This window comes from Schistocerca nitens, chromosome 8 (assembly GCF_023898315.1).
Source record: "Schistocerca nitens isolate TAMUIC-IGC-003100 chromosome 8, iqSchNite1.1, whole genome shotgun sequence".
NCBI lineage: Eukaryota > Metazoa > Arthropoda > Insecta > Orthoptera > Acrididae > Schistocerca > Schistocerca nitens.
In genome coordinates, this window is record NC_064621.1 from 122,738,154 (window position 1) to 122,750,216 (window position 12,063).

The following is a 12,063-nucleotide window of genomic DNA, read 5'->3' on the forward strand; positions in this document are numbered from 1 at the left end:
GATACTGGATGTTACAATTGATAAAACGTTCCAGACTATTATGCCACGGTGAAACTGGTTTCACAATTAAACCCAACCTTTCATTGCCATCTGTGGAGTACATTTTCGAGGGGCATCGTAGCTTCTTTTAGTATCCAATTCACACCATGGCTTGCTACTGGCTGCAGCAAAATTCCTTTTACCCACGCTTCTACACAGTGGTGTGACATCACATGTTTTGAATACCCAACGGCAATTGGCCATTGTCGAATGCCGTTGTCCGCTGTTGCTATCACCATATGGTGGAAGACTGATACATATCTTCTACAGCACTGGAATCCAGATGTCATTCAGTTTGATGCCCTCCTCCTTCTTGTTGGAATCCCTGTAATATTTTACAATTCTATACTCTCTCTGTATAGCCTTTTATGATATTAGCTTGTGGCTCACAGTACCGGAGTCCTATCAGAGTGTATGCGGTGGTCTCTTGGCTGCAAAGCATGTTCCGCAGTAGCTGATCTGTGAATCTCCCCTCTTCTGCAATTACCCTTGTGCTCTTCTTGTTAGTGTTTGACCATTCTTTGTAGTGTCTTCATACACCTTCCCACAACTATGCAGAAACGTATAAATTCCTGCTTCTTCCAGAGTTTGTCTAACATCATTGGCTAATTTTAAGTGAGCTTGTGTCTTCCTGGTGGGTTTGTAGATTACTGTGATGTTCCATTTTTTCAAGATTTTTGTGTGCGGTAAGTAATGTCTGTAATGAAAGGCAGGAAAACTTTAGATTTCACCGGCACTTGTGCATCACTATGGTTTTGGTGTGGTCTTAACACTCTTTTTTACCTCAGGGGATGAATAACCGCTCTTGAGCAATGCATTGCTGAGATGTTTTAATTCTGCATCAAGCAGCTCTGGTTCGCAGATGTTCCTTGCTGTAACCACCAATGTTTTTTCAATGCCTTGCTTTTGTTATGGGCGGTGGTTCGAATCCTAGTGTATGTAATGGTCTGTGTAAGTGGGTTTTCAGTAAACAGTGTGGCCATCTTCTTTCTTGAAAACTAGCACAAGAAGAAAATTTAATTTTCCACCTGCTTCCTCCCCCATGGTAAACTGAATCTTTGCATTGATCCTGCTGAGATGTTTATGAAAACAGCTTAGTTCATCTCTGCCATGCTCCCACAAAACAAATGTATCATCCATGTACTGGTACAAAATATCTTGTTTTTTGTTGGCAGTTTCCAATACCAGTCTCAAATTTTTCCATAATTCAATGTGATTGGGCTTAAGGGGCTTCCCATAGCCACGCCATCTGTCTGTTCATAGAACTCATTGCTCCATTTGAAATACGTTGTTGTGAGACAATATTACACAGTTCACCAATATTTTGAGGAAAAATTCAATTCAGCTGTTGCAGTGCCTCATTGAGTGGAACCCCAGTAAATAGGGATACCACATTAATACTATCTAACATGTCCTCGGCTGGACCACTATGCTATTTAATCTGCTGATCAAATGTGCCGAATTCTTGATATATGAGTGTCATCAGCCTAGATATGGTCATAATAATGTTGTCAAGAACTGGCACTCGGATAGCTGAGTGAAACAGCACTCACTGTAGGTATTAGAGAAACATGTTATTTGTGTATATGTGGCAACCCATAAAGTCTTAGTGGTAGCACACGTGAATTGAACAGACTTTTTTGAACACTGTTCTATAAATGACTTTTCATCAACTGTGTAACAGTTCAAAGAACTTTGACATTGGGGTCTTTACTTAGTTTCCTGCATGCGGATTAATGAATCTTATTATGACAGTTGCTCAATTTAAACAACAGTCACTTTTCCCTGGCAGTGGGTAGAATTATAATACTATTGTCCACATTCCAGCATTTTATGACATTCCTCTCACTCACAATTAAATTACTTTTTGGAGGCTTTGTACAAGCCAATATACTAACAGCGTCTATATGAATTTCTTCAGCTGTAATCGTGTCCTCACTACGACCCAACTCGTGGGCTAATGGCAAAATTTCAACCCCTGGTAAGTGCAGAGCTCTCAAAATCAGATAGTGAATGTCCAAATAAATTGAGAATTAAGTGATTATGCAGTTCGAATAGAGCAAAGTGGATTGTCAAACGGATGGAAGAGGCCTTACTATGAGAGCAGATTCAACAAAGCTGCTGAGATCTGATAAGCACAGACTGTAACGTCTCTTCATATTGCTATCAGTGATAAACTGTGTAGTGGTGACTGGGAATGAATTAACAGACGGTTGCATGATACTGTTATGAAGCATATGTTGGTAAAGTCTAGTACATAGTAGAAGATATTTGATAATTTGCAGCCTAAGCAAACATCTGCCATTTAGATGCTTCACACATGGTTATAAATTTATACAGACATTCAGTATCTGATGCTGAGCGATCTGTTTTTCCAGGGGTGGAAATTTTGCCGTTAGTCCATGAGTTGTGCCCACAGAAGAAATAATAGCCAGTGTAGAAGCAGGCATTTCATAGTTTGTGGACATGGTTACAACTAAAGAAATCTGTGTAGAAGCCTAAGAGTATTGGCTCATACAAAGCCTCCAAAAAGTAATTTGACTGTGGTTGTGAGGAATGCCATAAAGCATCTGAATGAGGACAATAGTATTATTTTCTTTGCGGGCAAGGGAGATGAGATGGTTGTTTTGAATGTGACCAACTATCATAGTAAAATCCACAAACATATAGGAAAGTGAGTAAAGACCCTATTGACAAAGTTCTTAGAATTGTTATGTGGTTGATAAAAAAATTCCCTATTGAACAGAGTGTTAAGAAAAGTCTGTTCAGTTCAGTTGCACTACCACCAAGACTTTATGGGTTGCTGAAGGTGCACAAGGAACATGTTCTCTAAGACCCATAATGTTGGAACAGCTGAATTGGATTTTTCGTCCCAATATTCCTAAACCATTTAAATATTGCCTCACAACCTCGTATTTCAAGTGGAACAATGACTTCTGTGAGCATACGGAAAAATTCGAGAAGCTGGCATTGGAAACTGCCAACAAGAAACAAGATATTTTGTTCCGGCACATGGATGATACATTTGTTTTGTGGAGACATGGCAGAGAGGAACTAAGCTGTTTTCACAAACATCTCAGTGGGATCAATGCAAAGATTCAGTTTATCATGGAGGAGGAAGCAGCTGGAAGATTAAATTTTCTTGATGTGATAGTTTTCAAGAAAGAAGATGGTAGCTTAGGCCACACAGTCTGCCAAAAACTCACTCAAACAGACCGTTACATACACTGGGATTCGAACCATCCCCCACAGCAAAAGCTAGGCATTAAGAAAACGTTGGTGGTTAGAGCAAGGAACATTTTCAAACCACAGCTGCGTGATACAAAATTAAAACATCTCACAAAGGGATTGCTCAAGAGTGCTGAGGTGAAAGGAGCGTTAAGACCAATGTGCAGAAATCATAATGATTCACAAGCACCTCTGAAAGTGAAAGTTTTCCTGCCTTTCCTGTAAGGATGTTAGTGACTGCACAGTAAAAATCTTGAAAAAGTGGAACATTGTGGTAATCTACAAACCCATCCAGAAGAAACAATATCACCTAGAATTGGCCAAGGAAGCTCACTAGGTCCTGGAAAAATCAGGAGTTTATAGGTTTCCATGTAGTTGTTGGAAGATGTACATGGGTACTAAAAGAAGAACGGTCAAAAAATGACTAGAAGAGCACAAGGGCAATTGCAGAAGAGGGGAGACTGACAGGTCAGCTGTTGTGGATCGTGCTTTGCAGCCAGGAGACCACCACAGTCATTTTGATGGGACTCAAGTACTGGGAGCCACAACCGGCTACAGTGAATGGCTATACAGAGAGGCCAAAGAGATTGTGAAGCACTCCAGGAATTTCAGTGGGAAGGAGGATAGCATGATACTGTATGACATCTGGATTCCGGTGATGTAGAAGTTGTGTACCAGTCTTCAACCATGGGGTGATAGCAACAGCCGACGATGACAGTCAACAGTGGCCAGTTGCGTGTGGGTATTCAAAATGTGTGATGTCATGCCACTGTGCAAAAGCACGCAGGAACAGAATTTTGCTGCAGTCAGTAGTGAGTCAGGATGTGAATCAGATACTAAAAGAAACTACAATGCCTCTTGGAAGTGTCCTCCACAGATGGGGATGAAACTTTGGGTTTACTGTGAAAATCATTCGACCACAACATAATAGCCCAGAACATCTTATTAATTGTGACATTTCCTGGTGTGTAAGTGTACATAGTAAATGTTGTTGTAGCAGCCAATGAAGAGGCCATTCTGAAGGTGTTTAACTATGTATTTAAAACTGTTTGTGACACACACAGTGGTTACAGTTACTACAAGCCACACCACAAGTTGGGAAATGGGGCCAAATTTCTAGTAGTTTACTGTCGAGTTGAAATTTTCACAAATGTTTTATTCGTATCTTACAGAAACTAGCAGTACAGCAATAAACAGCCATTTAAACACGCCACTAATGGCAATCAAGTAATTTATAGCAATACAACAATTTAATTTAAAAAAGAAAAAACACAGAAGCTAGCAGTACGGCAATAAACAACCTTTCTAAAACATGCTGCTAAGGCCAATCAAAGTAATTTTAACAATGCAACAATTTAAAAAAATTTAAAGGACATTAGTAAACAGGCTACTAAAGTAAATACAGAACTTTGTTAATAAAGTACGGTGAGATAGTGAAGCTACCAACACTGCCATTAAAAAAATTAAACAGGTCTCAGCAAACACACGATTAATGGCAATAAACGGAATTTACAAACTTGGGGGAATTAAAAAAAAATTTAGACAAAAGTGTCCTGGAATATCAATAGAACATAACAGATATGATGGACCCATGTAAGGCAGCCACAAATCACCCACTCAGGGATGCTCAGGCTAGACAGAATACTGGCCAATTTAAATACACCCGTAAACACAATTGCCGCACTCAGGCTGGTCACTGCACCGACTTTTAGCCAGTGAAAACTTGTTATAAGATGGCTTAACTTACTGACAGAATTAGAGCTAACCTCGTGCAAGGAAACATTACACCACACAGTCCTGAATGAGCAACCACATGATCAACCAACAAGAAGCATGAATTTACTCATAACCCACGACAGAATAGCGAAACAATTAAACTGCCAAAACTACACCTCCCATCGGACAGTAACGAGAGGAGGAGGAAAGATCACTGTCTTCAATTACACTGGTGCCAGGGACAGGAAACCCGGTCGGCAGCGGTCACAAGGCAGAAGAGACGCTGGTTACACAAAATTATTACTTAATGATTAAATCTTCCACGAACTTAACTTGCAATTATGCTCGAACAGGCAGTAGATGACCTCCGGTGGCAAGGATCCACACATCCGACCCCGCACGCGTCACCAGTGTACCCAACACGCCACGGTCACGCGGCAACACACTCTTTCACTGGAGTTCACGTCTTCTCTACAACGTTGACGGTTAGTGACCGCTCCTTCATGTTAGGTGTCTTCTTTTAAACTCCAGTGTTGAAACAGAGGATTTAAAGAAGCTTGTTAACACCCCACCAAGGCGAAATGAACAGCAACTACTCGTGGGGCGATTCTGTATACAACCAACACGTGGGGAGCTCTTCCGTCAACTCGACCCACTCATTGCACACAACAGACATACATCACGTGGCGACTCGGTACAACTGACCATGCCTGCTTCGCACTGGAGAGCCACACTGCCCTCCTGTGTCCACCACACTCTCTGCGCACAACCCCCTACTTCTGCGCCACCACACGAGGTTCCAACCAGTCAAAGATCTCACTTCTTCCATAGCAGTTTCCCAGAAGTAAAAACGCAGATATTGATAGCAGAGGGAAAAGACCACCAAGCAGCCACTTAATGACAGACAACATATCAAACAAACATGTCAGGGGAAGAAAAGGAAAACCAATGCAATCTAAACACAAGGTGTAGCACGAGTCGATACACGGCTCAACTTCCCCCTCTTAAACTGGAAGCATAGCTTCCCAAACCCTACAAGAGAGATGTTCACCTCAACTTAACCTGACTCAGATGAACTCGATATTGCTTTCCCGCTTGATTGTCCTGAACTAAGAGATTCACTGGACCCAATCGTCTCTCAATGGTACATGGCCCAATAAAATGAGGAGTCAATTTTCCCAGCCTGTCGACCCGTGTGTCTCTCCCTGGGTAATTACGAATACAAACTTGATCACCAGGCTTGCCCTGAAACTGACGTTGACCCCGGTTATAACGAACGGCTTGTCTGTTATGAGCAGCGAGAATATTACTCCTGGCCTTACCCCAGTTTTCTTTAATAAGCTGGGGAGTAATAACTGCTGGAATTAGGTCTTGAATCTTCCACAAATTAGTAAGGGGAAAATTAACAGGAAAAGAAAACATCAGAGAAGCAGGGGTTGCCTTGATGGATTCATGACACGCTGTGTTAAAAGCGAAACTAATCCACCGGAGATTTGAATCCCACTTCCTAGGAGAATCCTGATGATAAAATAATAAGAGCGGATTTCAAATTGCGGTTTACCCTTTCCGCAAAAGATCCCTGAGGATAATATGGAGTTGCGGTAATATGTGTTATGCCGTTCTTGAAGGTAAACGTTCTAAACTGAGCCAAACGAAAAGCGGGAGCGTTACTGTTAACCAATTGCGTATGCGGTTCAAATACACTGAAGATGTTGAGTAAATGAGCAATGGTAGTAACAGCATTTACATTTCGACTCGGTATAAGCCAAGTAAACCTAGAAAAGGCATCAATCACTACCAGAATATATTGATTACCCTGCTTAGTCCGGGGTAACGGACCCACATAATCAATGTACAATTTGTCCATAGGGTAAGCCTCACACTCTGAACTGAGCAACCCTTGCCCCAATGCATTACTTGGCTAAGCAATACAGCATTCCCGACACTGTGCTACCATCTGTCTTATATCTCGCTCCATACGAGGCCAAGTGAGAAATTCCTTCACTTTTTGTAATGTCTTATAGGTGCCTAAATGCCCCCCGAGAACAGATTGATGAAAATACTGAAACACAGATCATACTAAGGTTGCTGGTAAACAAATTCTAAGTTTCTGACCGTCTCCCCCTTTTTTACACAGAACCCTTTTATTCACAACATAGGGACCTACTTCCTCGCCCGCTTTCAGCCTTCTCCTAATGTCACCGAGGTTAGGGTCCTGTTCCTGTTGCGTACGTAGATCGACGAAAAGCTGGGGAATCTCTCCCAACACCATACAACTAAAATCCTCTTCCCCACTCTCCTAATTGTGATCAGCGCTGGGTGAACTATCAAACATCCAACTTAGCACGTCGGCCACAACATTGTCAGTTCTCCTGATATGTTTAACAGTAAATTGAAAGGCGGAAATTCGCACAGCCCACCTCGCGATTCTCCCTGTTTTACGTGGGCGAGCCAACACCCATCTCAGGGCCTGATTATCAGTTTCAAGATCAAAGGGTCGATGCTCCAAATAGAATCGATACTTTTCTAGAGCAAAGAGGACCGCCAACGCCTCGCACTCATACTCTGAATACTTGAGTTTGGCATTCGTTAATCGGCGCGACGCATATGTTAGCGGCTGCCTCTGCCCGTCCCCTTCTTGGAGAAGAATCGCAGAAACCCCGGAGTTAGAAGCATCAGTTTGCACAATAAAACTCTTACTAAAATCAGGAAAGCCCAATACCGGAGGATTGGCAATTGCTTCTTTGATCTGGTCGAAGGCTGCCTGCTGTGCGGTTCCCCATTCAAACCTAACCCCCTTCCGACGAAGTTCATTAAGGGGTACCACCAATTGAGCGAAGCAGGGGACAAAGCGCCGAAAATAATTAGCCATGCCAATAAATTTGGCAATTCCCCTTTTATCTGTTGGGGGCGGTAGTGTTCCAAAGGCCTTTGTACGGTCCTGGTCAATACGTATACTTCGGCCCGATACCAGGTGTCCCAGAAACGAGACCTGCGGACGAGCGAAGGTGACATTTTCAGGTTTGACTGTCAAACCAGCACTCTGCAGCCTAATGAATACCTGCCGGATATGCTCAAGATGTTCTTCAAATGACTTACTATAGATGACCAAGTTGTATAAATAGTTATACACACAAACCAACTTCAAATCACCTAAGACATTGTTCAACAATCGCGTCAATACAGCTGCCCCAGTAGCGAGACCAAAGGGAACCCTATTAAATTCGAACGGATTCCAGTCTGTGCAAAAGGCAGTAACATGCTTACAGTCCTCTGTTAGAGGAATTTGGTAATACACCTGATTAAGATCAAGGACTGTGAACCAATTTGCACCCGCAAACCCAGTGAACGAATTATGAAGGTCGGTAAGAGGAACTGACTCCAACACATCCTTGTTATTCAGGCAACGATAATCAACAAAAACTCTGAAGTCCCTCCCTTGATCCTTGGGCACAAGGAACACTGGAGACGCGTAGGACGAAGTTGAGGGTCTAATGACTCCCTCTTCGAGCATTTTAGATATTTTAGACTTCAAAACCTTGACCTTAGATGGTGACAAATGATAAGGAGACTGACTAACAGGAATCGGGTCACTAAGGCGAATCTTATACTGAAGAACTTTGGTAACTCCTAGTCGATCACAGAGAAGCTGGGGAAAATCAGCTAACAACCTACCAAGACGAGAAGCCTGCTCCACCGAGACATGCCCCAGATCAAACTTGCCTGCTTCGACCGCCAAGGCCGTAGGACCCGCATATTGCACCCGCTGCTTACATTCACAAAATCCCAACTTCAGTTCAGGCTTAAACTTAAAGAAAAAGGTATGCCCCACACAATCCAAAACCAAACGAGTTTTATTAATAAAGTCACACCCAAGAATCAAGTTAGCCGACAATCCTTTCAAGAAGGCAAAACATATGAGCCAAGAAAATTCTCCCACGGACAAACCCCCACGAACCCATCCTTGCAAAGGTAACAGCTGCCCATCAGCCAAACGACATCTCTGAACCATGGATGGAATCAATCTAAGGTGAGTAATATGTGCAAACTCCAAGTACAAATGTAAATTCAACAAGGAAATAGAACTTCCGGAATCCAACATCCCACAGACAGGTTCACCTCCCACACTACAGCAAATATATGGCAATGAGGAGATCGGGGCAGCAATCACTCGGGCACACATAGCAGAGGGAAAAGGCCACCAAGCAGCCACTTAATGACAGACAGCATATCAAACAAACATGTCAGGGGAAGAAAAGGAAAACCAATGCAGTCTAAACACAAGGTGTAGCACGAGTCGATACACGGCTCAGTTTGTAGTCTACCAAATGAAACAAGTGTATAAATAAGAAATTGGAGAACAAACAAATTTTTGACAGTGGAAAGTCCAGGTAGGAATATCAACAATATTATGAAAGGGATAGATTGCTACTCACCATAAAGATGATGTGCTGAGTTGCAGACAGGCAGAACAAAAAGGCTGTTATACATTTAGCTTTTGGCCAAAGCCTTCTTCTGCCTGGAGCAGGGGGAGATGGCTGTCATGTGCGTGCGAAGTGTGCTTGCTTGTGTGAATGTGTGTTCCTTTTCTGAAGAAGGATTTGGCCGAAAGCTAAATGTGTAATAGTTTTTGTTGTTGTGCGTATCTGCAACTCAACATGTCGTCTTTACTGTGAGTAGCATTCTATCCTTTTCATAACATTGCAAATAAATTTTTGAGATTACTTTCAGATGAAAAGTATTTTAACACAAACAAAATCATGATCTTGGTAATTGCAATGCTTCTACTGCTTTTCTGTGGAATTCAAATAAAAGGAAGCTACTAGACATAAAAATAAGATGTTTATATATCTTATTTTTACCCTTATTTGTGAAGTAAACTTTTTTAAAATAATATTTTTTCCTACACACTGTGTCAATCACTAAAGGAAAGATGTTAACCTGCATAATATTGTGCTTAGTAATTGTAGTTGTTGGTTGATGATTTCAAGCATACCAGTACTTGATCCTTAAATCAGATAATGTACAGGTGATTTGAAAATTTCAGAACAGTAGAAAATTTTTCATACAGCCTCCGCAGTAGTTTCTTTTCCTTTTTTACGTGCCTGAAACTGTATTGTTCTGATTACCTTATATGCCTGAGTTCTTCATGTGTTATTGTTTTAAAATCAATGCAATGTAAGATATAGCAAATCTAGTGGTTTCCCTCTACTTACAACACTGTACACTGTAAAAAATGTCACGTCGCACCACAGCCTGGTGTGTATCTTTCATTGGGTGCCACGTTGGTGACTTGTGTGTCTTTAAAACTGTTGGCACTCAGTTTTCCCCAGAATGGTCTCACCCAATGTTGCTTACCTTCGGTGGCTGGGCAGGAACTGGTGTTACCAACATGGCAAGGCCACTGGCACTTTACTCGCTTAAGTTCCCTTCCCCTTCTTTTACTCCTATCTCTTTCTCCCTTCCATCATTTTATAGGTTGATGTGTTTTATCTTCAACTTGCAGATTATACTGTCTAACTCCCAATTAATATTGTGTACCAATTAGTTATTTTTTACTGTTAATTTTTAGATTTAAACTTTCATTTACATGTCTTCTTTTCTTTTTTTAAAGGACAAAGTGAAACAACTCTTTACATTCAGAGACCATTATTTTGAGAACCATTCTATAGATGATGCATCACGGAAGAATAAAGATGTAACTGATAAAATGAAAGAAACAGTAAATATACTTGAAAGGCTGAAAGGTATGTTTAAGAAATATCTTATATATTAACATTCACTCATTTGTTTTTGCATCAGCAGAACCGGTTAAAAGACATAGACAGGTGGTTACTGATGACCGTACTCTGCAATTCTGAACACAAAAAATAGAAAAAACTAAGGACAGTATTGATTAAAAATAGGAACTATACAACACCTATAGAGCAATTTGCCTCCACTTCATGTTCTTCTTTTCATTTTTTCCTTTCCAATTTAGGATAATTTTTCTTTGTCTGTGCTCTCTCTTTTTTTTTCTTTTTCATTGAGTTTTTCTGCCTTTTTCTTATTTTTTCTTTTTCTCAAAATATGCTTTTCAGTTTGCTTGACACAACAAAGGTATTGTCTCATTGTTTCTCTTAAATTTTCTTTTTGTGGAGAACCATGCATTTACAGTTTCTCATCCAAGTCGGATTTACAAGAATACCTGAGTCCACATTTGTTCACTTCACCTGAAGGGTTTCATTTATTTCTGTCTGGCAATGGATGGGAGCAGCCTCATCATCATCATCATCATTTATCGCTTTGTTATCCCTCCCACCAATAGTTGTTCTTCATTGTTGGTAAGTATGGGAGATGATCTCATTGAAGATTCCCTAGACAAAATTTCTAAGTAAAATAAAAAAAAATAGTATTGTGCATTGGCACAACCAGTAACTAGTATATAAATATAACAATGATTGGCACCATATGTGGCTGTTAGGTCCTCCATGTCAACAACTGTTAAATATAATATCAGGTTTACCAAAAAAGAATAATTGGTAATTAATTAGTAGTGAAGTCATGTATCACTTAATTGAAGGTAGGAGATAATGTAAAAAATTTATGCAGCTACTGAAAATGCTTTATTTTGAAACCCAGCTGTTGGCACCCCACAGTTATGTGACACTTGTATTTCTGAAGCTTTTTTTCCTGCAGGTTACATTCCAAAGTTTTCAGAAAAACTGCTCCAGAGAGTAACAAAATTTATATAAAAATGATATTGAGAACTAAGTTCCTTCAGTCTCACCTAACAAAAAGCCTTGTTCAAGTTGAGACTGTAATGTGGTGTACCAAGCAGCTGTGACATTAAATGGAGGCTTCATGGTGAACAGCTCCAGAAATGTAACAACAAGTGCACATATCACACACATCAGCAATTCCACACATGGTTCAAAGATTTCTCTGATGTTCTCCAAGTTCTTATTTTATGGCTATGTGAATGCCAACAATCATGTACGACCAAGCGAGGTGCCGCAGTGGTTAGCACACTGGACTCACATTTGGGAGGACGACTGTTCAATCCCATATCTGGCTACCCTGATTTGGGTTTTCTGTGAT

The 12,063-nt window shown here is 40.9% G+C and overlaps 1 protein-coding gene across 1 annotated transcript in view; it reads left to right on the forward strand.

Annotated features, from left to right (window-relative positions):
- The window catches only part of LOC126198767 (tetratricopeptide repeat protein 5-like), a 165,074-nt gene that overhangs the window by 28,804 nt on the left and 124,207 nt on the right, over positions 1-12,063 (forward strand). The window contains exon 2 of the mRNA XM_049935326.1: positions 10,598-10,730. Coding sequence (XP_049791283.1) covers positions 10,598-10,730 — 133 coding nt within the window. The remainder of the gene's footprint in view (positions 1-10,597; positions 10,731-12,063) is intronic.